The following is a 27,952-nucleotide window of genomic DNA, read 5'->3' on the forward strand; positions in this document are numbered from 1 at the left end:
TCCTTTAAGGCCCTTCCCGGCCCGCCCTCCCGGCCCACGTGACCCGGGGCGGCCGCGCCGGCTGGGCCCCAGCGCAGCGGCGATGGCGGCGGCGGCGGGAGCTGCAGCGGCGGCCGCCGAGGTGCGGAAGGGGAGGGGGAGAGGCGGGTGCATGCCCGCGCGCGCGCCCGGGGGAAGCGCGCGCCCGTGCAATGCTCCGGGGGTGCAACGGGGCCGGGGGGCCCGGGCGGGACTTACAGCCATCCGGAGGGCCAGCACCGGGGGCGGATGAGGGGACCAGGGGGTGGGAGGTGGGGGGAGTGGGCACGGGGGCGCGCGTGCAGCCTCTGGCCGTCCCCGAGTGGGCGGCTGGCCCCGGCGCCCCAGGAGCGCGCGCGAGGGGCGCGAGAGGCCGCCCGCCGGGCTGGGGGGCAGCGGGTGCTGGAGGGGTTGGTGCCCGGGGTCCCCGCGGCCTGGGGGACAAAGGGGGAGCGGCGCGTGCCGCCGGGAGGAGGGGGCGGGGCCGGTGCGCGGAGGCCCCGCCCCCTCCCCCTCCTCTCCTCTCGGTCCCTGAGATGCGGGGTCTGCCGAGAGGCCGGGGGCTGATGCGGGCCCGGGGCCGGGGCCGTGCGGCCCCTCCGAGCAGCCGGGGCCGCGGGAGGGGGGGCGCCCACAGAGGGAGAGGTAGGCCCCGGAGCCTGCTCTCTCTTCCCAGGGCCCAGGCGTCTTGGGCCCCCCAACTTCCTACCGGGCTGACCAGCCCTCCTATCCCTGGTGTCGCCTCTCAGGAGGAGGGCCCCGCTGAGATGGGGGCTCTGGTGCTGGACAAGGAGCCCAGAGGAGCCGTCGAGCGAGGTGAGTGAAGCAGAAACGGCCCCGCGGACCATTACCTCCCCAAGCGCAGGCCCCTGGCCCAGAGCCCTGAACTTTCTCTCTTCCCTTACAGTTCACGGCTCTTTTGGGGACACCCCTCGTAGTGAGGAGACCCTGCCCAAGGCCAACCCCGACTCCCTGGAGCCTGCTGGCCCCTCATCCCCAGCCTCTGTCACCGTGACTGTTGGCGACGAGGGCGCCGACACCCCTGTAGGAGCCACACCACTCATTGGGGATGAACCTGAGAATCTTGAGGGCAATGGGGACCTCCACGGGGGGCGCGTCCTGCTGGGTGAGCAGCGGTGGAGGCTGGGGGAGGTGGGGCGCCCTCTGACTCTGCCTTCCTCTGATCTTGCCTTGCTACCTGCCTGCTGTTTTCCAGGCCATGCCACAAAGTCATTCCCCTCTTCCCCCAGCAAAGGGGGTGCCTGTCCCAGCCGCGCCAAGATGTCAATGACGGGGGCGGGGAAGTCACCCCCCTCGGTCCAGAGTTTGGCGATGAGGCTGCTGAGTATGCCTGGGGCCCAGGGGGCAGCGGCAGGGCCTGAACCCCCTCCAGCTACAACCAGCCCAGAGGGGCAGCCCAAGGTCCACCGAGCCAGGAAAACCATGTCCAAGCCGGGCAATGGACAGGTGAGGCCTGGGGGAGGGCTGTGGGGTGCAGGGCTCAGCCTCTGGGGGGCTTTCCGCGCCCTCTAGCTTCAGGGCTGCTAATCGGGTCACAGCTCTATGCATGTGCCCCGGGGCTGTTTTGTGTCACATTCTGGGCTGGGGCTTCATACGTGAACAGACAGGTCCCCTGCACTTTACAGTCTTGGGCAGAGTAGGAGAGACAACTGTTAGACTTATGTATGTAGTTCATGTCTTAATTACTCTTTTTTTAAAAAATATATTTTATTGATTTTTTAGAGAGGAAGGGAGAGGGAGAGGGAGTTAGAAACATCAATCAGCTGCCTCCTGCACACCCCCTACTGGGGATGTGCCCGCAATCAAGGTACATGCCCTTGACTGGAATCGAACCTGGGACCCTTGAGTCCGCAGGCTGACGCTCTATCCACTGAGCCAAACCGGCTAGGGCTTAATTGCTCTTAAGACAATGATGATGTAAAGAAACGTCAATCCCTCTATCTTTTTAGCTCAGAGCAAGCCCCGGGGAACTCTGCTCCCCAGAAACGGCCCCTGCTCCAGCTTAAAGGTTGTGCTCCTACTGGGGAGGAGACGGGCCTCGAGAATGACAGGCCCCAGCATCTCCCAAGCTTTATGACTGTTTTTAAGGCTGTTGGTAGCATTCACTTCTGCGTGCGGTTAGAGTAGCTTTGGTCAAGGCCTTAACCTTTGTTTTCTCGTCTGTAAAATGGGAAGCGGGCCTGCTGCACACTCGCAGAAACAAGTGAGGGTTGGGTGTGGGATGTGCTTGGGAGACAGCCGTTCTCCTGAGAGCCCCATCTGGTTCCTGCAGCTGCGGATGGCATTTTTGAGGGTGTGGCTCACCACCCCACCCCCATTTGGGGCTCCGGGCTAGTCCAGGCCAAACCATAGCCGCTCCTGCCCCTAAGTGTGCTCCCTCTCGGTCCCCAGCCCCCAGTCCCCGAGAAGCGGCCCCCTGAAGTCCAGCATTTCCGCATGAGTGACGACGTGCACCCCCTGGGGAAGGTGGCCTCAGGTCAGTGCCGCCCGCCCACCTGCAGCCTGCTGAGGCCTGCTGAGAGTTTAGAATGCCAGCCTGCCTCCTGTCTTCTCTCCTTCCAGATGTGGCCAAAAGGAGGAAGCTGAACTCTGGAGGCGGCCTGGTGAGCAGGGAGAGGCGGGCACAGGCCTCTCCTCGGGGGGCTGCTGCAGGGGATCCCCAAACGAGGGCTGCGTCCCAGCCTCGGGAAATGGGTTGGTGGGGGTGCCAGCAGCTTCAGTGGCTCTCATTTTTTTCTAGTTGGAGGAGTTGGGGTCTGCCCGGGGCTCAGGAGAGATGACCCTGGAGAAGGCGAATGCGGGGCTCCAGGAGGAGTGGGAGACGGTGGTGGGGGATGACTTCAGCCTCTACTATGACTCCTACTCTGTGGACGAGCGTGTGGACTCGGACAGCAAGGTGAGGGCCGCCGTGTCAAGGGCTCACTGCCCCCCTTTCACTCTTTCCTGTTTAGCACCCGCTAACTCATTGCCCCGAGCTCTCTGTAACTTACTGCCCTGTGTGCTGCACCCCATCCCATCCCTGCCCTCTCCACAGTGACCGCCATCCGTGTTATGATTGATTTGTTGTTAGTTTGGGTGTTTATGCCTTTGCTCTTGGTTTGGTTTTATCTCATGCCTTTGCCTGTGTACTATCATTCTTAGTCTTACCTGTTTCGCTTTTTACTTAATGTTTTATCATGGAAACTTTCAAATACAGGTGGTTCTCGAACAACACAGGTTTGACCTTTATGGGTCTTCTTATACACAGATTTTTTTTTCCAATAAATACCATAAATGTATTTTCCTTACGACTTATTTTTCCCAGCAGACTTGATCGTAAGAATACACTATGTATTACATATAACATACAAAATATGTGTTAACCAGCTGTTTATGTTACTGGTAAGGCTTCTGTTTAACAGTAGGCTATTAGTAAATTTTGGGGGGAAATCAAAGTTATACATAGATTTTTTTTCTGCACCCCTAATTCCCGTGTTGTTCAAGAACCAATTGTATACATAAAAGAATACAAGAGTGGCCCCCACCAGTTTGACTCAGTGGATAGAGCTTCGGACTGAAGGGTCCCGGGTTCGATTCCGGTCAAGGGCATGTAGGTTCCCCCAGGCCCGTGGTCGGCAAACTGAGGCTCACGAGCCACATGTGGCTCTTTGGCCCCTTGAGTGTGGCTCTTCCACAAAATGCCACATGGTGGCGCGCACGTACAGTGCGATTGAAACTTCGTGGCCCATGCGCAGAAGTTGGTATTTTGTGGAAGAGCCGCACTCAAGGGGCCAAAGAGCCGCATGTGGCTCGCGAGCCACGGTTTGCTGACCACTGCCCCAGGCCATGGTCGGGGCACATGCAGGAGGCAACCAATAACTGTTTCTCTCACATCGATATTTCTGTCTTTCCCTCTCTCTTCCACTCTCTCTAAAAATCAATGGAAAAATATCCTCGGGTGAGGATTTAAAAAATAATAATAACAAAGAAAGAAAGAATATAAGAGGAAGCCCCATGTAACCATCAGTATATAGCTGACTTTTTTCTTTTTTTAATTAATTAATTTTTTTACATTCAACATTGTTTAGGGTTTTTGTTTTTATTGAATTTTTGAGAGGACGGGAAAGAGAATGAGAGAGAGAAACATCAATATGAGAGAAAAATGTCGATGGGCTGCCTCCTGCACACCCCGACACCTGCCCCGACACCCAGCCACCTGAGTCACACTGGTCAGGGCTCAATATTAATAGGGTTAGACAGTCCTATACTTTGTACGAGTTCCTCCCAGATACTGCCAGTTCCCGCGGCACCGCACTCAAGTCATTACAATATGCAAATTGTCCCCTCCACCGAGAGTTCTACCAGAGTTTGACCAGCGGGCAGGGCTGGCCCGCCAACCTCCTGCGTCCCTGCCCCCTCCCCCGCCAGCCCAGCCCATTGGGGCAGACCGGCCAGACGCCACACATGCACAAAATCGTGCACCGGGCCTCTAGTTCTAAATAACGTTCCAGTGAACACAGGGGTGCATATGTGTATTGGAATTAATGTTTTGGGTTTCACTGGATAAATACCCGGAAGTGGAATTGCTGGATCATATGGTAGTTCTATTATTAATTTTTGAGGAAACTTCATACTGTTTTCCACAGTGGCTTCACCAATTTGCCTTCCCAAAAACAGTCCGCAAAGGTTCCCTTTCCCCACATCCTCACCAGCACTTGTTGATTTATTCATGGTAGCCATTCTAATAAGTGTGAGAGCCTATCTCACTGTGGTTTTAATTTGCATTTCCCTGCTGATTACTGTTGCTGAGCATTTTTCATATGTCTCTTGGCCATCTGTATGTCCTCTTTGGATAAGTGTCTATCCAGGTCCTTTTCCCATTTTTTAATTGGATTGTTTGGGGGTTTTTTGATTTTTTTTTTTTTTTAATTTCAGTTATTTTTTTAATAAATTTTGTATATTGACCCCTTATCAGATGTATCATTGGCAAATACCTTCTTCCATTCAGTAGGTTGTCCTTGTTTTTTTGTTAATCCTCACCTGAGGATATATTTTTTTAAAATATATTTTATTGATTTTTTACAGAGAAGAAGGGAGAGGGATAGAGAGCCAGAAACATCGATGAGAGAAATCGATCAGCTGCCTCCTGCACACCCCCCAGTGAGAATGTGCCCGCAACCAAGGTACATGCCCTTGACCAGAATCGAACCTGGGACCCCTGAGTCCGCAGGCCGACGCTCTATCCACTGAGCCAAACCGGTTCGGCACCTGAGGATATTTTTTCCATTGATATTTAGAGGAAGTGGAAGTGGGCTCTCTTGTTGTTTTATTGATGGTTTCCTTTGCTGTGCAGAAGCTTTTTATATTGAGGTTTATTTTCTCCTTAGTTCCCATTGCCCTAGGACCATGGTCGGCAAACTGCGGCTCTCGAGCCACATGCGGCTCTTTGGCCCCTTGAGTGTGGCTCTTCCTAAGCCTTAGGAGTACCCTAATTAAGTTAATAACAATGTACCTACCTATATAGTTTAAGTTTAAAAAATTTGGCTCTCAAAAGAAATTTCAGCCCTGGCTGGTTTGGCTCAGTGGATAGAGCATCAGCTTGTGGACTGAAAGGTCCCAGGTTCGATTCCAGTCAAGGGCATGTACCTTGGTTGTGGGCACATCCCAGTAGGAGGTGTGTTTAAAAAATTTGGCTCTCAAAAGAAATTTCAGCCCTGGCTGGTTTGGCTCAGTGGATAGAGCATCAGCTTGTGGACTGAAAGGTCCCAGGTTTGATTCCAGTCAAGGGCATGTACCTTGGTTGTGGGCACATCCCAGTAGGAGGTGTGCAGGAGGCAGCTGATCGATGTTTCTCTCTCATCGATGTTTCTAACTCTATCCTTCTCCCTTTCTCTCTGTAAAAAAAAATCAATAAAATATAATTTTAAAAAAAAGAAAAATTTCAATCGTACTGTTGACATTTGGCTCTGTTGACTAATGAGTTTGCCGACCACTGCCCTAGGAGCTAAATCGGTAAAGATATTGCTATGACATATGTCTATTATTTTGCTGCCTATGGATTCTTCTAAGATTTTTATGGCTTCTCATCTTACGTTTAAGTCCTTTATCCATTTTGAGTTTATTTTTGTGTATGGTGTAAGTTGGTGGTCTAGTTTCATTTTTTTGCCTGTATCTATCCAATTTTCCCAACACCATTTATTGAAGAGACTGTCTTGACTCCATTGTATGCTCTTGCCTCCTTTGTCAAATATTAATTGAGCATAATGGTTTGGGTCGATATCTGGGTTCTCTGTTCTGTTCCACTGGTCTATATGTCTGTTCTTGTGCCAATGCCAGGCAGTTTTGAGAACAATGGCTTTGTAATATAGCTTGTTATCTGGTATTGTGATCTCTCCAACTTTTTTCTTCTTTCTCAGGATTGCTGCAGCTATTCGGGGTCTTTTTTTTATTCCAAATGAATTTTTGAAGAGTTTGTTTCTAGGTCTGTGAAATATTCTGTTGGTATCTTGAAGGGGATTGCATTGAATCTATAGATTGCTTTGGGTAGTATGGACATTTTTTTTTTTTTTTTTTTTTTTAAATTAAATCTTTATTGTTCAGATTATTACATTTGTTCCTCTTTTTTCCCCCCATAACTCCCCTCCTTCCAGCTCCCACCCCACCCTCCACCCTCACTCCCCACCCACTGTGTTCATCCATAGGTGCATGATTTTTGTCCAGTCACTTCCCGCATCTCCCACACCCCTTTTTCCCCCAAGAATAGTCAGTCTATTCCCTTTCTATGTCCCTGATTCTATTATAATCACCAGTTCATTCTGTACATCAGATTATTTATTCACTTGATTCTTAGATTCATTTGTTGATAGATGCATGTTTGTTGTTCATAATTTGTATCTTTACCTTTTTCTTCTTCTTCCTCTTCTTAAAGGATACCTTTCAGCATTTCATATAATACTGGTTTGGCGGTGATGAACTCCTTTAGCTTTTCCTTATCTGTGAAGCTCTTTATCTGACCTTCAATTCTGAATGATAGCTTTGCTGGATAAAGTAATCTTGGTTGTAGGTTCTTGGTATTCAGCACTTTGAATATTTCTTGCCATTCCCTTCTGGCCTGCAAAGTTTCTGTTGAGAAATCAGCTGACAGTCGTATGGGTATTCCCTTGTAGGTAATTGAGCCTCTTTCTCTTGCTGCTTTTAAGATTTTCTCTTTGTCTTTTGCTCTTGGCATTTTAATGATGATGTGTCTTGGTGTGGTCCTCTTTGGATTCCTTTTGTTTGGGGTTCTCTGCGCTTCTTGGACCTGTAAGTCCATTTCTTTCACCAGGTGGGGGAAGTTTTCTGCCATTATTTCTTGAAATAGGTTTTCAGTATCTTGCTGTCTCTCATCTTCTGGCACTCCAATGACTCTGATATTAGACCGCTTAAAGCTGTCCCAGAGGCTCCTTACACTATCTTCACACTTTCGGATTCTTTTTTCATTTTGCTTTTCCAATTGGGTGTTTTTTGTCGAATCTTTGGTTTGATTATTGTACTCCTCTGGTCTGCTATTGGGTATAATATTCTTTATTTCAGTCCGTGTATGCTTACTTTCTAATTTCTTTATCGTAGCATCGAGGGTCTCATTAGTTTTCGTGAGGCTCTGCACAAATTTATGGCAAGCCCTCAAAATTGCGATTCTTAGCTCCATATCCTCCATTTCTGTCATGTTTCTTTGTCTCCGCATCTTTTATGCTTTCTTGGTGCACCCCCTTGTGGTCTCTGTGCGCAGTCTTGTTCTAGCCAAGCCTTAATTGTTGTAGTTAACACTAGAGGGGTTTGACCACCAGGCCGGCTGGCTGTGGAAATCAGCTGTGTGGAAAACGTCTGCCTTCTGGGGAGGCGCTAATCCAGCCTTTGCCTGAGGCGATCGGCAAATGGCTGTGCGCAGGCTTTGGGCGGGGCGGGATCAACAGGGTGGGCGGAGGGAGCAGTTATGGCCACGCTCAGTCCCGTTCCCAGAGGCTCTGCTTCTCAGAACCCCGGCAGCCGCTGCAAACCTTGGAGAGAAAGCTGCCCTCAGGTTCCAACTGATGCCGGATAATCCCGCTTCTCCCGTTTGAGTCTGGGTCCCTAGAGACTCGCCCGGATCTGGAGCCCAGAGTCTGAGGCTCACTCCCGGCAGAAAACCACAACCGCGCCCTCAGCCACCAGCCCGCTTTCGCGCGCACCTCGGTACCTTTCTATTTTCCACACTGCGCCGCCTCTGAGCCTCGATTTGCTGTTCTCTTTCCTTCTAGTTGTAGAGTCTCTCTTCAGCCAGCCTTCCTGTGGTTCTGGGTGATGTCCGTTCAGTCTTTTAGTTGTATTTTTGAAATGGTTGTTTGCGGCAGCGGTCTCCGGTGTTTACCTACGCCGCCATCTTGGTCTCTCTCGGGTAGTATGGACATTTTAATGATGTTGATTCTACCAGTCCATGAACACGGTATATTCTTCCATTTTTTATGTCTCCCTCTATCTCTTTTTCCAACGTCCTGTAGTTTTTCAAATACAGGTCTTTTACCTCCTTAGTTAAGTTTATTCCTAGGTATCATAATTTTTTTGATGCAATGATTAATGGGATTTTTTATTTTAGTTTCTCTTTCTGAGTTCATTATTGATGTATAAAAAAGCCATAGATTTCTGGGTGTTAATTTTGTATCCTGCTACATTACTGAATTCATTTATTAACTCTAGTAGTTGTTTTGTTTTGTTTTAATATATTTTATTTATTTATTTATTTTTTTTTACAGAGAGGAAGGGAGAGGGATAGAGAGCTAGAAACATCGATGAGAGAGAAACATCAATCAGCTGTCTCCTGCACACTCCCACTGGGGATGTGCCCGCAACCAACGTACATGCCCCTGACCAGAATCGAACCGGGTACCCTTCGGTCCACAGGCCGATGCTCCATCCACTGAGCCAAACTGGTCAGGGCAACTCTAGTAGTTTTTTGATGGAGTCTTTGGGGTTTTCTATGTACACTATCATGTCATCTGCGAATAATGACAATTTTACTTCTTTTCCAATTTGGATGCCTTTTATTTCTTCTTCTTGTCTGATCACTGTTGCTTGTACTTTCAGTACTATGTCGAACAGGAGTGGTGAGAGTGGGCATCCCTGTCTTGTTCCTATTCTTAGGGAAATGGTTTTAGACTTTGCCCATTGAGTATGATGTTGGCTGTAAGTTTGTCATATATGGCCTTTATCATGTTGAGATATGCTCCCTCTACTTCAACTTTGCTGAGAGTTTTTATCAAAAATGGGTGTTGAAAAAAATTCCTATATAATAAAAGGGTAATATGCAAATTGACCCTAAAGGCTGAACAACCTGTCACTATGATGCGCACTGACCACCAGGGGGCAGACGCTCAACACAGGAGCTGCCCCCGGTGGTCAATAAGCTGCCACAGGGGGAGCTCCGCCCAGCCATAAGCCGGGCTGTGGGCTGTGCAGGGGCAGTGGCAGCGCTAAGGATGTCCCACTGCAGCTTAGGCCCACTCCCCACTGGAAGTGGGCTTGGAAAGTAGGCCTAAGCCATCAGTCAGACTACCCCTGGGGGCTCCCAGGCTGCCAGAGGGATAGAAGTGTTCCTTCCTCTTGGATTTTCTGAACTAGTTTGAGGAGTGTAGTTATTCTTGGAATGTTTGGAAAAACTTCCCTGTGAAGCCATCTGGACCTGGGCTTTTGTTTGGTGGGAGTTTTTTTATTACTGCTTCTATTTCACCGGTTGTTATTGGCCTATTCAGTTTTTTTTCATTCTTCCTGATTCAGTTTTGGGAGATTGTATTTTTGTAGGAATTTGTCTATTTCAACAACATTGTCCAGCTTGTTAGCATATAGTTGAGTTGTTCATTGTATGTTCTTACAATCCTTTGTATATCTGTAGTGTCTGTGGTTACTTCTTCATTTTCGTTTCTGATTTTATTTATTTGGATCCTCTCTCTTTGTTTCTTGATGAGTCTGGCTAATGGTTTATCAGCCTTTATCCTTTCAAAGAACCGGCTCTTAGTCTTACTGATTTTTTTTTAGTCTCTGTCATTTATTTCTGCTCTAATCTTTATTATTTCCTTCTACTTACTCTGGGCTTTTCTTGTTGTTCTCTTTCAAGTTCTTTACGTTGTAGGGTTAAATAGTTGATTGCTGATTTTTCTTGTTTTTTGAGGTAGGCCTGTAGTGCTATGAACTTCCCTCTCAGGACGGCTTTTGCTGTGTCCCAGAGATTTTGGGTTGTTGTGTGTTCATTTTCATTTGTTTCCAGGAAGTTTTTTTTGTTTTGTTTTGTTTTCTTTTTTTTAACTTTGGCGCCCAGAGGCAGCTGGCGACCCCCGCCAGCCCCACGGCCCCACTCCCGCCCGCGCCCGCTGCCGAGCAGCCCGCGCCCCCACCCAGGCCCGAAGCTCGGGCACCCGGCCTCCCACCACCTCCTGTCACGGGCCCTGCGGCAGCGCCCGAGGCTGCCCCGGTGGAGGAGGCCGAGCGCCGCTCACCTCCAGGAAGTTTTTTATTTCTTTCTTGATCTCATTAGTAGCCCAGTCATTGTTTAATATCATGCTATTTAGCCTCCATGTATTTGAATATTTTGAGGTGTTTTTACTGTAGTTGCTTTCTAATTTCATTCCACTGTGATCTGAGAAGGTGCTTGATATGATTTCAATCTTGTTGAACTTGTAGAGACTTGTTTTGTGTCCTAACATGTGGTCTCTTTGGAAATGACCCATGTGCACTTGAGAAGAATGTATATTCTGCAGCTTTGGGGTGAAATGTTCTATAAATGTCAGTTAAATCCATCTGATCCAGTGTGTCCTTTAGAATCTCTGTTTCCAGCCCTGGCCGGTTTGGCTCAGGGGATAGAGCGTTGGCCTACGGACTGAAGGGTCCCAGGTTCGATTCCAGTCAAGGGCATGTACCTTGGTTGCGGGCACATCCCCAGTGGGAGGTGTGCAGGAGGCAGCTGATCGATGTTTCTAACTCTCTATCCCTCTCCCTTCCTCTCTGTAAAAAATCAATAAAATATACTAAAAAAAAAAAAGAAAATCTCTGTTTCCTTGTTAAGTTTTTTTCTGGAAGAACTGTCCAGGGAAGTTATTGGGGTGTTAAAATCCCCAACTATGAATGTATTGTTGTCTATCTCTCTGTTAAAGTCCTCTAGAAGTTTTTTTATATATTTATATTTTTTATTAAATCTTTATTGTTCAGATTATTACAGTTGTTCCTCTTTTTCCCCCCATAGCTCCCCTCCACCCTTTCCCACCCCCCTGCCCTCACGCCCCCACCCACACACTGTCCTCATCCATAGGTGCACGATTTTTGTTCAGTCTCTTCCTGCATCCCCCATACCCCTTTCCCCCCCAAGAATAGTCAGTCCACTTCCTTTCTATGCCCCTGATTCTATTATAATCACCAGTTCATTCTGTTCATCAGATTATTTATTCACTTGATTCTTAGATTCACTTGTTGATAGATATGTATTTGTTGTTCATAGTTTGTATCTTTACCATTTTATTCTTCTTCCTCTCCTTAAAAAATACCTTTCAGCATTTCATATAATACTGGTTTAGTGGTGATGAACTCCTTTAGCTTTTTCTTATCTGTGAAGCTCTTTATCTGACCTTCAATTCTGAATGATAGCTTTGCTGGGTAAAGTAATCTTGGTTGTAGGTTCTTGGTATTCATCACTTTGAATATTTCTTGCCACTGCCTTTTGGCCTGCATAGTTTCTGTTGAGAAATCAGCTGACAGTCGTATGGGTACTCCCTTGTAGGTAACTGACTTTTTTTCTCTTGCTGCTTTTAAGATTCTCTCTTTGTCTTTTGCTCTTGGCATTTTAATTATGATGTGTCTTGGTGTGGTCCTCTTTGGATTCCTTTTGTTTGGGGTTCTCTGCACTTCCTGGACTTGGAAGTCTATTTCTTTCACCAGGTAGGGGAAGTTTTCTGTCATTATTTCTTCAAGTAGGTTTTCAATATCTTTTTTTTTTTTTTTATCTTTATTGTTCAGATTATTACATTTGTTCCTCTTTTTTCCCCCCATAACTCCCCTCCTTCCAGCTCCCACCCCACCCTCCACCCTCACTCCCCACCCACTGAGTTCATCCATAGGTGCATGATTTTTGTCCAGTCTCTTCCCGAATCTCCCATTCCCCTTTCCCCCCCAAGAATAGTCAGTCCATTCCCTTTCTATGTCCCTGATTCATTATAGTCACCAGTTCATTCTGTACATCAGGTTATTTATTCACTTGATTCTTAGATTCATTTGTTGATAGATGCATATTTGTTGTTCATAATTTGTATCTTTACCTTTTTCTTCTTCTTCCTCTTCTTAAAGGATACCTTTCAGCATTTCATATAATACTGGTTTGGCGGTGATGAACTCCTTTAGTTTTTCCTTATCTGTGAAGCTCTTTATCTGACCTTCAATTCTGAATGATAGCTTTGCTGGATAAAGTAATCTTGGTTGTAGGTTCTTGGTATTCAGCACTTTGAATATTTCTTGCCATTCCCTTCTGGCCTGCAAAGTTTCTGTTGAGAAATCAGCTGACAGTCGTATGGGTATTCCCTTGTAGGTAATTGAGCCTCTTTCTCTTGCTGCTTTTAAGATTTTCTCTTTGTCTTTTGCTCTTGGCATTTTAATGATGATGTGTCTTGGTGTGGTCCTCTTTGGATTCCTTTTGTTTGGGGTTCTCTGCGCTTCTTGGACCTGTAAGTCCATTTCTTTCTCCAGGTGGGGGAAGTTTTCTGCCATTATTTCTTGAAATAGGTTTTCAATATCTTGCTGTCTCTCATCTTCTGGGACTCCAATGACTCTGATATTAGTCCGCTTAAAGCTGTCCCAGAGGCTCCTTACATTATCTTCACACTTTCGGATTCTTTTTTCATTTTGCTTTTCCAATTGGGTGTTTTTTGTCGAATCTTTGGTTTGATTCTTGTGCTCCTCTGGTCTGCTATTGGGTATAATATTCTTTATTTCAGTCCGTGTATGCTTACTTTCTAATTTCTTTATCGTAGCATCGAGGGTCTCATTAGTTTTCGTGAGGCTCTGCACGAATTTATGGCAAGCCCTCAAAATTGCGATTCTTAGCTCCATATCCTCCATTTCTGTCATGTTTTTTTGTCTCCGCATCTTTTATGCTTTCTTGGTGCACCCCCTTGTGGTCTGTGCGCAGTCTTGTTCTAGCGAAGCCTTAATTGTTGTAGTTAACACTAGAGGGATTTGACCATCAGGCCGACTGGCGGTGGAAATCAGCTGTGGGAAAACTTCAGTCCTCAGGGGAGGTGCTAGTCCAGCCCTTGCCTGAGGCGGTCGGCAAATGGTTGTGCGCGGGGCGGGGGGGGGGGGGTTTGGGCGGGGCGGGCTCAACAGGGCGGGGGGAGGGAGCAGCTATGGCCGCTCTCAGTCCGTCCCCAGGGGCTCTGCCTCTCTGTCCCAGCAATCGCTGCAAACCTCGGAGGAGCCGTAGCCAGACAGTCCCGCTTCTCCCGTTTGAGTCTGGGTCCCTAGAGACTCGCCCGGATCTGTAGCCCAGAGTCTGAGATTCGCTCCTGATTGAAAACGACAATCGCGCCCTCAGCCGCCAGCCCGCTTTGCGCGCGCACCCTCACCACCGCACCGCTGTACCTTTAAATTTTCCACACTGCGCCTCCGCTGAGCGTCGGAATGCTGTTGTTTTTGCTTCTAGTTGAAGAGACTCTCCTCAGCCAGCCTTCCCGTGGTTCTGGTTGATGTCCGCTCCGACTTTTAGTTGTATTTTTGAAGTGGTTGTCCACGGCGGCAGTCTCCGGTGTTTACCTATGCCGCCATCTTCGATTCTCTCGGTTTTCAATATCTTGCTCTCTCTCTTCTTCTGGCACCCCTGTAATTCGGATGTTGGTACGCTTGAAGCTGTCCCAGAGGCTCCTTACACTATCTTCATATTTTTGGATTCTTTTTTCATTTTGCTTTTCCAGTTGGGTGTTTTTTGCTTCTTCGTATTTCAAATCTTTGACTTGATTCTTGCAATCCTCTGGTCTGCTGTTGGGAGTCTGTATAGTATTTTTTATTTCAGTCAGTGTACGCTTAATTTCTAGTTGGTTCTTTATCACAACATCGAGGGTCTCATTAGATTTCTTGAGGGTCTCATTAAGTTTATCGGCGGTTTCTAGAAAATTCTTGAAAAACCTAAAAAGTGTGGTTTTGAACTCTATATCCAGTAGTTTGCTTTCCTCCATTTCTGTCATTTGTGTCCTGTTTCTTTGTCTCCGCATTTTTTTTTTTTTAAATATATTTTATTGATATTTTACAGAGAGGAAGGGAGAGAGATAGATAGTTAGAAACATCGATGGGAGAGAAACATCGATCAGCTGCCTCCTGCACATCTCCCAGTGGGGATGTGCCCGCAACCCAGGTACATGCCCTTGACCGGAATCGAACCTGGGACCCTTCAGTCCGCAGGCCGACGCTCTATCCACTGAGCCAAACCGGTTTCGGCTGTCTCCGCATTTTTTTATGCTTCGCTATGTCGATAGAGTGGCTTTCTGTATTAGATGTCCTATAGGGCCCAGTGGCTCAGCCTCCCCAATTACCTGAGGTAGACACTCTTGGTGCACCCCCTTGTGGGCTTTGTGCACAGTCTTGTTGTAGTTAAGCCTTGATTGTTGTAGGTAACACTGGGAGGGATTGACTTCCAGGCCAATTGGCTGTGAGAATCAGCTGTCTGCAGTGGGAGAACTTCTGTGCTGGAGACACCCCTCCGGGGCAAGACTTGCTTCAATGGGGCTTTGGTGCTCACTGAGTCTGCCCCCTGAGTGTGTCCTTTATGAATCCGAGGAGCTGCAATCTGGATGGTCCCACTCTGACCATTGGGCACACTGGCTCCTGGATCTCTAAGGAGGAGCTAATCTAGCCTCTGCCTGAGGCTATCCAGCAGGAGCCAGCTGGGGCCTTCGGCCAGCTGCAGTTTGTTAGGTAATTATCAGATTGCAAAGGGCCAGGCCTTTCATATGCAAAAGCCTCCATGGCTTGGGCAGGGCGGGGTCCCAGGGGGCGAGCAGTTATGGCTGCTCTCAGTCCTGCCCTCAGAGGCCCTGCTTCTCAGGGTCCCGGCAATCGCTGCAAGCACCCCCAAGAGAAAGCTGCCCTCGAGTTCTGACTGATGCCAGACAGTCCAGTTTCTCCCCTATGAGTCTGGGTCCCCAGAGACTCGCCCGGAACTGGAGCTCAGAGCTTGAGACTCCCTCCCGATTGAAAAAGACAACCGTGTCCTCAGCCACCAACCCTCTCCGCATGCGCCTCTGTACCTCTGTATTTTACTTCCGCACCGCACCGCCTCTGAGTCTCAGTATGCTTTTCTCTTTCCTTCTAGTTGTAGAATTTCCACTCAGCCAGCCTTCCTGTGGTTCTGGATGATGTCCGTTCTGTCTTTTATTTGTATTTTTGAAGTGGTTGTGCGAGGCAGCAATCTCCGGTGTTTACCTATGCTGCCATCTTGGTTTCTCCCATATATATTTAGGTGCTCCTATTTTGGTGCATATGTGTTTACCAGGGTTATATCCTCTTGTTGAATCGATCCCTTTAGTATTATGTAGTGACCTTTGTTGTCTCTTGTGATGGCCTTCATTTTGATGTCTATTTTGTCAGATATGAGTATTGCTACTCCAGCTTTTTTTTCTTTTTCCATTTGCATGGAATTTTTTTCCATCCCTTCACTCTCATCCTGTGTGTGTCTTTTGTTTTGCGGTGGGTCTCTTGTAGACAGCACATAGTTGGGTCATGTTTTTGTATCCATTCAGCTACTCTACACCTTTTGATTGGAGCATTTAATCCATTTATATTTAGGGTTATTATTGAGAGGTACTTATTTATTGCCATTTTAATTCTGTATGGCTAGGTTTCTCTCTCTGTTTCTTCTTCTCAGCAATCCCTTTAGCATTTCTTGTAATGCTGGCTTGGTGGTGATGAACTCCTTTAGCCTTTTTTTTGTCTAGGAAGCTCTTTATTTGACCATCTATTTTGAATGATAGCCGTGCTGGATATAGTAATCTTGGTCTCACATCCTTGCTTTCCATTACCTTGAGTACTTCATGCCATTCCCTTCTGGCCTGTAGAGTTTCTGATGAGAAATCAGGTGTCAGCCTTATGGGAGCTCCTTTGTAGGTAACAGTTTTCTTTTCTCTTGCTGCCTTTAAGATTCTCTCTTTGTCTTTAATTTTTGGCATTTTAATTATGATGTGTCTGGGCATGGGTCTGTTTGGGTTCTTCTTGTTTGGGCTTCTCTGTGCCTCCTGAACTTGTGTGACTTTTTCCTTTACCAGGTTAGGGAAGTTTTCTACCATTATTTCTTCAAACACCTTCTCTGTTCCTTTCTCCCTTTCTGCCTCTTCTGGCACACCTGCTATTCTAATATTGTTACATTTCACATTGTCCCACAGCTCCCTTAAGCTGTCCTCCTGTTTTTTTCATTTTTTTTTCTGTTTGGTTCTCTAATTGAGTGATATTTTCAACTCTGTCTTCTGATTCGCTGATTCTATCCTCAGCTTCCCCTAATCTGCTATGTATTCCTTCCAATGTGTTCTTTATTTGTGTTGTCAGTCTTTATGTCAGACTGTTCTTTTTTCATAGTTACTATTTTTTTTCATATTGTTGAGCATTTTACCATCATTACTCTGAACTCTGTTTCAGATAAATTCTTTTAAAAATATATATATATTTTATTGATTTTTTTAAAACCTATTTTATTGATTTTTTACAGAGAGAAAGGGAGAGGGATAGAGAGTTAGAAACATCAATGAGAGAGAAACATTGATCAGCTGCCTCTATCCTCGGAGCCAAACCGGTCAGGGCTCAGATAAATTTCTTATCTCTACTTCTGGGGAATTCGCTAAGTTCTTTCATTTGGGGGTTGTTTTTTTGTCTCCTCATTTTGGTTGTCTGTGACTATGTATTAGGTAGATCCTCTATGCCTCTCAATCTCTAGTGCAGGACAGTGTTAAAGGCTGTTTCTGACTAATTGGATCAGGCAAAGACTCAAAGCCTCCAGAGCAGTGCTTCTCAACCTTGGCTGCACATTAGAATCACCTGGGAATCTTTTTAAAATCCTGATTTCTGGGCCTCATCCTCCGGAAATTTTGTTTCTTTGTTATGGGGTGAGGCCACAACATTAGTCACAAAGAAACAGAATTTCCAGAGGATGAAGCCCAGAAATCAGGATTTTAAGATTCCCAGGTGATTCTAATGTGCAGCCAAGGTTGAGAACCACTGGTCTACAGACTAATAGGATTTGGACTTGAATGGCCCCAGGAAATTGTCCTCAGGTTTGGCAAGAGTTTTTTCAACAGGGTGGGGCAGTTGCTTCTGCCTGGAGGTTAATTGTCATTTTCACTGGCTTAAGTGGCTTTAGGGCAAGGTGTTTCAAGGCAGGTATCTATGTGGGAAAGATGTCCTCGGCTATGTGAGGGAATGACTCAGCCCAGAAAACTTGGGGTGTCTGCCTTCTGAGCTCTATCCCCCAAGTTCCCAATCCTGGGTTCTGCTCTCATAGCTCTAGTCCACTTCACCCTCCGTCTGCCGGAGCACAAGGTGGGTGGCTCCACAGGGAATTTTTGTGCATTGGCCCTTTAAGAGGGTGCCTGAACTTTCAGCTGTCACTCCCTGGCAGACAGCACCCCACTGCTTTTCACGGCCAGATGTTATGTGGGTACCCTTCTCAGTTAGGTGCTCTCTGCTGGGGGGCCCAGCTTCAGGATTAGATCCTAGAGTTCTCAGTGGCAACCCCCCACAGCTGAGGTATCTCTCCAGGACTTCAGTTGCCGTCTGTGGGTGCCCGGCCAGCCCTTTTGCACCTCCACCCCTCCTACCAGTCTCTATGCGTCTCCACCTTTGGTCCTTGGGTATCAGGGTTCTCTCCTGTGAGTTTGCCGTTGATTATTCAGGAATTCTTTCCGTATTTCGGTTGTAATTCCAGCTTGTTCCTGGGAGCATGTCCGTGCAGCATCCACCTACTCCCCCGCCATTTTTAATTTGTTGTTGTTTTTGTTTCACTTAATGTTGTCTTGCCAAGATTCACACGTGTTGTTGCATCTAACATTGCACTTTCCTTCTTGTTGCTGTGTAATATTCTACATCCTTTCCCTTTATCCGGCTCTTTAACTCCTTCCCTGCAAGCCCCGCCCCAGGAGAGAGCCATCCTGGGTGGCGGCGTCCCCGCGGTTGGGTATGACCTGCTCTGCCTCTCCCACGTCCCCCCACGGGAGAGCTGTGGCCCAAGGGCCACTGTTTCCTCAGCCCCACTTTGCCCTGGTCCAGTCTGAGGTTGAAGCACTGGCTGAACAACTGAGTGAGGAAGAGGAGGAAGAGGAGGAGGAAGAAGAGGAGGAGGAGGAGGAAGAGGAAGACGAGGAGTCTGGCAATCAGTCTGACAAGGTGAAAGCAGGAGGCTGGATGGCCCGAGGCCCGAGTGTTCCAGAGGGTCTGGGGCCAGGCTCGCTAACGCCCCCTCCTCCCCAGAGTGGTTCCAGCGGCCGGAGAAAAGCCAAAAAGAAATGGCGGAAGGACAGCCCCTGGGTGAAGCCGTCCCGGAAACGGCGGAAGCGGGAGCCTCCACGGGCCAAGGAGCCACGAGGTGAGGAGGCTCCTCTGCTTTGGGGTGCCCTCCTTCAGCCCCCTCCCAGCCCCAGAGAGCGTGCACGAGCACACGCTCACGCATGTACCCACACATCCAGGCGCCTGTGAGCTCGCACTCTCACTCTCTCTGTCTCTGTGTCAGGAGTGAATGGTGTGGGCTCCTCAGGCCCCAGTGAGTACATGGAGGTCCCTCTGGGGTCCCTGGAGCTGCCCAGCGAGGGGACCCTCTCCCCCAACCACGCTGGTAATTAATTGCCAATTGCTGGGATAGGGAGCCACTAGGGGGCACCGTCAGGACTGGAGGGAAAGGGGAGGAGGGGGACCCCACTGGAGCCAGGGTGTTCATGGCCAGGCTTTGGGTTCTGGAGCATGGAGGGAAAGGCAGGCAGGGTGGGGGGCGAACGGCCCCGCCAGGGGTCCCGGTGGGTGAGGGGCAGGGCCTCCCTCAGCTCCCTTTCTCCTCTGTCCAAGGGGTGTCCAACGATACTTCTTCCCTGGAGACGGAGCGCGGGCTGGAGGAGCTGCCCCTGTGCAGCTGCCGCATGGAGGCGCCCAAGATCGACCGCATCAGCGAAAGAGCAGGGCACAAGTGCATGGCCACGGAGAGCGTGGACGGAGAGGTAGGCTGAGGCGGAGAGGTAGGCTGAGGGCAGAAGAGCGCCGCGGGCGGGGCCAGGCCCAGCCTCACCTCTTCTCGCCCACCCTCCCTGTCCACAGCTGTCGGGCTGCAACGCTGCCATCCTCAAGCGGGAGACCATGAGGCCCTCGAGCCGCGTGGCCCTGATGGTGCTCTGCGAGGCGCACCGGGCCCGCATGGTCAAGCACCACTGCTGTCCAGGCTGCGGCTACTTCTGTACAGTGGTGAGTGGGCGTGGGGCGGGCAGGCAGCGCTCCCCTGGGGATCCCCTAGCCTCACCCGCTGTTTCCCTGCCCCAGGGCACCTTCCTGGAGTGCCACCCCGACTTCCGTGTGGCCCATCGCTTCCACAAGGCCTGTGTGTCCCAGATGAACGGCATGGTCTTCTGTCCCCACTGTGGGGAGGATGCATCCGAGGCCCAGGAGGTGACCATCCCCCGGGGGGACGGAGTGACCCCACCAGCTGGCACTGCAGCCCCCGCGCCCCCACCCCTGGCCCAGGATGCCCCTGGGAGAGCGGATACCTCCCAGCCCAGGTACCGGCCTCCCCCGCCCCCCGTCTCTTCCCTGTCGCTCCCCGTCGCCCCTAAGACATTAGCCCCTTTTCCCACAGCGCCCGGATGCGCGGGCAGGGGGAGCCACGGCGTACACCCTGCGACCCCGTGGCTGACACCATCGACAGCTCGGGGCCCTCCCTGGCCCTGCCCAGTGGGGGCTGCCTCTCGGCCGTGGGGCTGCCACCTGGGCCAGGCCGGGAGGCCCTGGAAAAGGCCCTGGTCATCCAGGAGTCCGAGCGGTGAGTGGGCTGCTGTCCGCACGGAGGCTGGGGTGGGGCTGGCGGGCCGGTCTCTGGTGGTGAGGCTGCTGCTGGAGTCTGAGAACCCCCCTTGGCAGGCGGAAGAAACTCCGCTTCCACCCCCGGCAGTTGTACCTGTCAGTGAAGCAGGGGGAGCTGCAGAAGGTGGTCCTGATGCTGTGTGAGTATGTGCTCATTCGCTCACACAAGTGAGCCAAGCTCGACTGCGCCCAGCGCTACCCAGCAGCAGGCTGGCCAGGGGTGCGGGGAAGCCTTCGTCCTCGCCCAGGTGCCTGCGGCTGGCGCACAGCAGCACCGGGGAAGGGCCGCTTTGACTCGGGCTGAGCTGGTGCCCTGGCTCCCTACTCTGACACGTGCCCTAGAAGCCTTCCTGCAGCAGGCGCCGCCCCTCGCTCGCTCACCACGTGTCCCTCCTTCTCCCGTATGGCGGGCTCTCCCCGCAGTGGACAACCTGGACCCCAACTTCCAGAGCGACCAGCAGAGCAAGCGCACACCCCTGCACGCGGCCGCCCAGAAGGGCTCCGTGGAGATCTGCCACGTGCTGCTGCAGGTCAGCACGGCCGCCCCGCCCCCCCGCAGGCCTCGGACCCCTGCCCGCCCTGCCCGCCCTGTGCCAGCCACATGCCCCTCCTTGCAGGCTGGAGCCAACATCAACGCCGTGGACAAGCAGCAGCGGACGCCGCTGATGGAGGCCGTGGTGAACAACCACCTGGAGGTGGCCCGCTACATGGTGCAGCGCGGCGGGTGTGTCTACAGCAAGGTGCGCTGCTGGCAGAGGCCGGGCGGGCCGGGCTAGAGGGGCCGCCCGAGGACTCACCTGCCCGTCTCCCCCAGGAGGAGGACGGCTCCACCTGCCTCCACCACGCAGCCAAAATCGGGAACTTGGAGATGGTCAGCCTGCTGCTCAGCACAGGACAGGTGGACGTCAACGCCCAGGTCAGAGGCCCGGCTGCCCCAGCCCCCGGGGTCCCTGGCTCAGCCCTAGGCTGTGCCCCCTTTCCACCTCGGCTGACCTCTGACCCCTCCCTACAACCCATGTGGCTGCAGCTGTCCTCACCTTTCTCCCTCATTTGCATTTCTCTTTCTTGCTTTTTCTCTTTATCACTTTGAGTACTGAGTAGCTGCCTTATCTCTGAGGTGTCAGAGCCATTTTTTAAAAAATTCTTTTGTATTATTTTTTAATCAGAGAGTAAGGGAGAGGGAGAGAGAGAGAGAAACATCAATGATGAGCGAGAATCATTGATCAGCTGCCTCCTGCACGCCCCACACTGGGGATCGAGCCCGCAACCTGGGCATGTGCCCTTGACCAGAATCGAACCTGGGACCTTTCAGTCCACAGGCCGACGCTCCATCCACTGAGCCAAACCGTTTAGGGCTCAGTGCAATTCTTTGTGAACTCTTAGTTTTTCGCATGGTAGACGTGTTTCACTCTCTCATCTTCTCGATTCATCCTTGGTCAGGAGGAGCCCCTGGAGTTGGCTCCTGTGGCCTCTGGTGTGGCCCAGCAGCCTCTGAGAGCACCCTGGCCTTTCGGGCATTCACACACTACAGTCTGTACCACGGGACGGCTGTCACTGCTGCTTCCTGCGTCTAGGCCTTCTGCGTAGGCAGACCTAGGAAATACAAATTTTTAAAAAAGAAAAAAAATACTGCTCTGGCTGGTTGCTCAGTGGTTAGAGCATCGGCCTGCAGACTGAAGGGTCTGGTGTTTGATTCTGGTCAAGGGCACATGCCTCAGTTGCAGGCTCGATCCCCAGCCCTGGTTGGGGCACATGCGGAGTGGGGGTGGGGGGGAAGGAGGGGGCAGGGATGGGGCAGCCAATCGATGTGTGTCTCTCACATCGATGTTTCTTTCTCTGTCTCTCCCTCTCCCTTCCCCTCTCTCTAAAAATCAATGGGAAAATATCCTCTGCTGAGGATTAACAAAAAGAGAAAAAGGGAAGAAGTGCTCTGCAGCCTTGAGCCATAGACACTCTAGTTTGGTACCAGATGAAGCAGGCGCAGGGCACTGGGCACCTCGGCGGCGAGCGGGCTCACTCGGTCTGGCTCCAGGGCGTGTGCTTCTGGCCACGTGCTGCTTTGGTGAACAGAGCCGGCTGCTGGGCCTGCCCGCAGCCTCCTCCCCTTCTCCCTCCCACCCACAGGACAGTGGGGGGTGGACGCCCATCATCTGGGCCGCAGAGCACAAGCACATCGAGGTGATCCGCATGCTGCTGACGCGCGGCGCCGACGTCACCCTCACAGACAACGTGAGCATGAGTTTCCTCCTGGGGAGTTGGCCTGGCCCAGACCCTGACCAAAGTGGAGGTGGGGTTCAAGGGCTCACTGCCGGGCTCCCCGTGCCCCCTCCCCAGGAGGAAAACATCTGCCTGCACTGGGCCTCCTTCACCGGCAGTGCCGCCATCGCCGAGGTCCTCCTGAACGCCCGCTGCGACCTCCACGCCGTCAACTACCACGGGGACACGCCCCTGCACATCGCAGCCCGGGAGAGCTACCACGACTGTGTGCTGTGAGCCCCGCCTGCCACACCCCCCAAAGCCCCACCATCACCTCGGGAAGCCCCAACCCCACGGCTTCCTCTCCCTCCCAGGCTGTTCCTGTCGCGTGGAGCAAACCCTGAGCTGCGCAACAAGGAGGGGGACACTGCGTGGGACCTGACCCCCGAGCGCTCGGACGTGTGGTTTGCGCTCCAGCTCAACCGCAAGCTGCGGCTCGGCGTGGGCAACCGGGCCGTCCGCACGGAGAAGATCATCTGCCGGTGAGCACGGGGCCTCCGTCCCAGAGCGGCCCCGCCCTCCCCAGCCCCCTGCGCCCTGGCCCTCCCCAGGCCCCTGCGCCCTGGCCCTCCCCAGGCCCCTGCGCCCTGGCCCTCCCCAGCCCCCTGCGCCCTGGCCCTCCCCAGCCCCCTGCGCCCTGGCCCTCCCCAGCCCCCTGCGCCCTGGCCCTCCCCAGCCCCCTGCGCCCTGGCCCTCCGCCAGGCCCCTGCGCCCTGGCCCTCCCCAGCCCCCTGCGCCCTGGCCCTCCCCAGCCCCTGCGCCCTGGCCCTCCCCCAGGCCCCTGCGCCCTGGCCCTCCCCAGCCCCCTGCGCCCTGGCCCTCCGCCAGGCCCCTGCGCCCTGGCCCTCCCCAGCCCCTGCGCCCTGGCCCTCCCCCAGGCCCCTGCGCCCTGGCCCTCCCCAGCCCCCTGCGCCCTGGCCCTCCGCCAGGCCCCTGCGCCCTGGCCCTCCCCAGCCCCCTGCGCCCTGGCCCTCCCCAGCCCCTGCGCCCTGGCCCTCCCCAGCCCCTGCGCCCTGGCCCTCCGCCAGGCCCCTGCGCCCTGGCCCTCCCCAGCCCCCTGCGCCCTGGCCCTCCCCAGGCCCCTGCGCCCTGGCCCTCCCCAGCCCCCTGCGCCCTGGCCCCCCCCCCAGCCCCCTGCGCCCTGGCCCCCCCCCAGGCCCCTGCGCCCTGGCCCCCCCCCAGGCCCCTGCGCCCTGGCCCCCCCCCAGGCCCCTGCGCCCTGGCCCCCCCCCAGGCCCCTGCGCCCTGGCCCCCCCCCAGGCCCCTGCGCCCTGGCCCTCCCCAGGCCCCTGTGCCCTGGCCCCCCCCCAGGCCCCCTGTGCCCTGGCCCTCCCCAGCCCCCTGCGCCCTGGCCCTCCCCAGGGCCCTTAGAATCCCAAGAGCCATCTTCGGGTCTCCCTCCTAGGACTGCCAAATTTAGCAAATAAAAATAGAGAATAGCCAGTTAAATTTGAATATCAGATGAACAGTTGATAACTTTTTTTTAATGTAAAAGTGTCCCATGCAGCATTTGGGATATACCTATACCAAACAATTATTTCTTGTTTATCTAAAATCTGAATTTAACTGGACGCCCTGTATTTTATCTGGGTAACTTCACTCCCCATTCCCCTGCGAACACCCAGAGCACCTCCCTCCCTCCCCCAGCCCACGGGCCCCCCCCCCCCCCCCCAACCGCCCAGCCCTCCCCTTGCACCCAGGGAGCCCTCACCTCATCTCCCTTTGCCAGGGACGTGGCTCGGGGCTATGAGAACGTGCCCATTCCCTGCGTCAACGGTGTGGACGGGGAGCCGTGCCCCGAGGATTACAAGTACATCTCAGAGAACTGCGAGACTTCCACCATGAACATTGACCGCAACATCACCCACCTGCAGGTGAGGGCGGAGGAGCTCCTGGGCTCGGTCCCCTGGAGAAGCGTCCTCTCGCCAGGACACATGCAGGGTCGTCAGGCTCAGGGTGGCCCTGGGACAATCCTCCAGCAGCATCTTGATTCTAAAACATGGGCCCTAGAGAAGGGGCAGCAGTGGGGGCAGGCGCACTGGGGGCAGGCGCAGGGCTGATTCCGGGCCCAGCTCACCCTGCCTCCCCCCAGCACTGCACCTGTGTGGACGACTGCTCCAGCTCCAACTGCCTGTGTGGCCAGCTCAGCATTCGCTGCTGGTATGACAAGGTACGCACCCTCGCCTTTCCCCACCTCCTGCCCTGCCACGGCTGGCAGAGAGGGCAGGGCAGACCTGGAATTCTTGGGATGCTGTTAGGACAGATGGGCCTGGCCCGACACATGCAGATCAAGGGGGGTTTGGGGTCCAGTCCTCTGACCTCGGAGCATATGTGGTGTCCACTGACTGGGTTGCGGCCAGGGGAGGATTTTTCTGTGGGGTCTCGGGGGGCCTGGGCAGCTGAGAGGGGACCACACAGAAACCACCGCCTCCCCCTCCCCAGGACGGGCGGCTGCTCCAGGAATTTAACAAGATCGAGCCCCCGCTGATCTTCGAGTGTAACCAGGCCTGCTCCTGCTGGAGAAACTGCAAGAACCGGGTGGTGCAGAGCGGCATCAAGTGAGGCCCTGGCCCTGCATGCGCACATACACACGCACATGCACCCTGTCTCCCATGCACCCAGCATCATTCTCTCTCCCACCCCTAGGGTTCGACTGCAGCTCTACCGAACAGCCAAGATGGGCTGGGGAGTCCGCGCCCTGCACACCATCCCCCAAGGAACCTTCATCTGCGAGTGAGTGGGCAGGGGCGAGGGGTGGGCCCAGGGCCACTGCTGCCTCTTCTGCCCTCTCTGCCTCCTCCCTGACAGGTTCCCCCTCTTCTCACCATCCCATCTCCAGCTGCTCTGCCCCCATCCCACAGCCAAGCGCCCCGCCTGCCCACTCTGCCCAGACCCCAGGGCTGCCCATCACCACTGCCCACATCCCCACTTCCCAGCCTCACATCCCCTCTCCCTGCCTTTCGTTTGTGTGGTTGTTGTTCATCCGACGATATTTTTCCATTGGTTTTTATTTTTATTTTTTTTATTTTTATTTTTTTCCCCGGGGGGTGGCAGCGGGGGTCCTCCCCGGGGGTTTATTTTTATTTTTAATATATTTTATTGATTTTTTACGGAGAGGAAGGGAGAGGGATAGAGAGTTAGAAACATCAATGAGAAAAACATTGATCAGCTGCCTCTTGCACACTCCCCACTGGGGATGTGCCCGCAACCAAGGTACATGCCCTTGACCGGAATCGAACCTGGGACCCTTGAGTCCGCAGGCCGACGCTCCATCCACTGAGCCAAACTGGTTAGGGCTCCATTGGTTTTTAGAGTGGAAGGGAGGGAGGGAGGGGAGAAAGAGAGAGAAACACTGATGTGGAGACACATTGATTGGTTGCCTCCTGCATGCGCCCTGACCAGGGCCAGGGATCGAACCCACGACCTTTTTTCTGTCATGTCATCTCTCAACTCCTCAAGCAAGCAGCCGTTCTTCCTGGGCCTCCGTTCCCCACCATCGCTCATTGCTCATCCTGCCTGCACCTGCCTTTGCCCTCACCCCTCTGCACCCCACCCTGCTCCCTGTGCCTCGGCCTCGGTCCCCTGGCAGATTCTCCAAGTGCCACCTTCCTCCCCCCACCCCTCCGCTCCTGCGGCTTCATCCCTTCCTGCAGCCCTGACGCCTGTCCATCAGCCTGCCGTCGCCATGCCCACAAACCTCCCAGTGTCTAAACCTGAGCACTGTCCCACCCAAGCCAACTGCCACCGGCTCACCCCCGAACCCAGAGCCCTGGGTCCATCCCTTCACCTCCCCCGGCCACCACACTTGCCTGTTGCAACTCTGCAGTGGGGACCTCACATGCCAGTGTCCCCATGTTCGTCCTCCTGGTCCTGCCCCGAGGGGGCCACCACCCCCCCCTCCCAGATGAGGTCCCTGTCCTCTGGGCCCACTAGGCCGCGGGTCCCACGCGGGTGCCAGCACTGTGCAGCAGTGACGTTCGCGGACACTGGGGCGTCTGACAGTGAAGCGGGGCCGTGGGGTTGTGAGGAGACACGGCTGGGCCGGCTCCGCCGCCTGCCCGCCTTCAGAAGCCCTCGCCCCGCCCAGCAGGTATGTCGGGGAGCTGATCTCCGATGCCGAGGCTGACGTCAGAGAGGATGATTCTTATCTCTTCGACTTGGACAACAAGGTGGGCAGGAGGTCCCGCTGTCCCCTACTCCCAGGCCGCACATGGAAACCTGGGGGGGCTGGGGGGGCATGGGGGGCGGCCATGGGCCTGGCACTGAAGAGTGCCACCCTCCCCTCAGGATGGAGAGGTGTACTGCATCGATGCCCGTTACTACGGCAACATCAGCCGGTTCATCAACCACCTATGTGACCCCAACATCATCCCTGTCCGGGTCTTCATGCTGCACCAAGACCTGCGGTTTCCACGCATCGCCTTCTTCAGTTCCCGGGACATCCGCACCGGGGAGGAGCTGGGGTGAGGCTGGGCTGAGGCTGGGCTGGGCCAGGGGCGGGCGGCGCTGGGCCTGGGACTCAGCCTGAAGAGAACTCCCAGCTGCACGCATGCCCTGGAGCTGAGCTCTGCGGGTTGCAGCAGTGTCCCTGGAGGGCGTGCTAAATAGGCCCGAGCTAGCAGAATTTTGCTTCAGTAAATGTGGGTGGGGCTCAGGCTCCTGATGCAGACAGTTCCAGGCAGGCTGGTGCTCGGGTCCACAGAACACACGAGGGTCGGCCTGTCGGGAGAGGGGCAGGGCCCTCCGGAGCAGGGTCGACGGAGGCTCTGGCCTGGCCTGGCCTGGGCAGTCAGGTCTGGGTCCCACAAGCCTCCTGTGCTCCTCTGACAGGTTTGACTATGGCGACCGCTTCTGGGACATCAAAAGCAAATATTTCACCTGCCAGTGTGGCTCGGAGAAGTGCAAACACTCGGCCGAGGCCATTGCCCTAGAGCAGAGCCGCCTGGCCCGCCTGGACCCCCACCCCGAGCTGCTGCCTGAGCTGGGCTCCCTGCCCCCTGTCAACCCCTGAGAGTGGACCATAACCGCCCCCAATGCCACCAGCTCAGCAGCTGCCTCTCACTTGCTGCTCACATCCACACCACGCTGGGGGCACTGCCATCTCTCCCACTCGCCCTTCACACATTCCGGCCAGAGACCCCAGCCAGGCCCTGGAGGTCTGACAGCCCCTCGCCCAGGGCTGGTTCCTCCCTGGGAGGGACTTCAGGGCTGGCCGCCCCGCCCCCATCCTCAGCTGATGTTTGATGAACTGAAATGGGCCTCTGTGCCAGCTGGTGTCTTGGTTCTCAATAAATGTTGGGTTTGGTAACAACATTTGGGTTTGAGGGGTGGGGGCTGTGGGGAGGAAGCACAGAGCACACAGGGAATGTAGGTCCAAGGGCAGAGCCAGGAGGAAGCACCGGACTGTTGTGCACAGCTGCCCCGGGGAGGGGAGGGGTGGGGAGGGGAGGGGAGGACCCTGAGGGCAGGGGCTAGTCAAGGCCTAAAAGGCAAATGACCGCCTTGGCTGGAGGGCATGGGTGGAGGTGGTTTGCAGGGTTACAGGGATTCTTGGAGCATTCCAGGTCCCTCAGGTCACGGGCCCTGGCCCTGG

General features: G+C 53.3%; 1 protein-coding gene across 5 annotated transcripts; it reads left to right on the forward strand.

The window, feature by feature from the left end:
• Positions 1 to 69: 69 nt before the first annotated feature.
• EHMT2 (euchromatic histone lysine methyltransferase 2) lies at positions 70 to 27,670 on the forward strand. 5 transcript variants are annotated; one of them, XM_070418884.1, is made up of 28 exons: positions 70 to 121; positions 768 to 834; positions 926 to 1,144; positions 1,235 to 1,485; positions 2,431 to 2,515; positions 2,602 to 2,642; positions 2,780 to 2,935; positions 18,313 to 18,429; positions 18,514 to 18,628; positions 18,773 to 18,874; positions 19,102 to 19,250; positions 19,348 to 19,491; positions 19,567 to 19,802; positions 19,880 to 20,062; positions 20,161 to 20,243; positions 20,527 to 20,633; positions 20,721 to 20,843; positions 20,918 to 21,019; positions 22,228 to 22,332; positions 22,438 to 22,592; positions 22,674 to 22,841; positions 24,089 to 24,233; positions 24,452 to 24,529; positions 24,802 to 24,917; positions 25,006 to 25,092; positions 26,450 to 26,528; positions 26,647 to 26,822; positions 27,190 to 27,670. In XM_070418884.1, the coding sequence occupies exons 1-28, from the start codon at positions 83 to 85 to the stop codon at positions 27,368 to 27,370; spliced, it is 3,609 nt and encodes a 1,202-aa protein (XP_070274985.1). In that variant the 5' UTR covers positions 70 to 82; the 3' UTR covers positions 27,371 to 27,670. The 5 variants fall into 5 exon arrangements, with proteins under 5 accessions (XP_070274985.1, XP_070274986.1, XP_070274983.1 ...); XM_070418885.1 differs by lacking the exon at positions 18,773 to 18,874; XM_070418882.1 differs by lacking the exon at positions 70 to 121 and having other exon boundaries at positions 543 to 834.
• Positions 27,671 to 27,952: the final 282 nt, after the last annotated feature.

Source organism: Myotis yumanensis, unplaced genomic scaffold (genome assembly GCF_028538775.1).
Source record: "Myotis yumanensis isolate MYYU_CA2020_CCGP unplaced genomic scaffold, mMyoYum1.0.hap1 SCAF_6, whole genome shotgun sequence".
Taxonomy (NCBI): domain Eukaryota; kingdom Metazoa; phylum Chordata; class Mammalia; order Chiroptera; family Vespertilionidae; genus Myotis; species Myotis yumanensis.

Excerpts from the sequence above, each read along its gene's own strand:
- EHMT2 (XM_070418882.1), top strand. The coding sequence starts at position 555 with ATGCGGGGTCTGCCGAGAGGCCGGGGGCTGATGCGGGCCCGGGGCCGG. Across the intron at positions 18,430-18,513 it reads CTGGCAATCAGTCTGACAAG|AGTGGTTCCAGCGGCCGGAG; the intron begins GTGAAAGCAGGA and ends CCTCCTCCCCAG. Across the intron at positions 24,234-24,451 it reads GCAACATCACCCACCTGCAG|CACTGCACCTGTGTGGACGA; the intron begins GTGAGGGCGGAG and ends GCCTCCCCCCAG.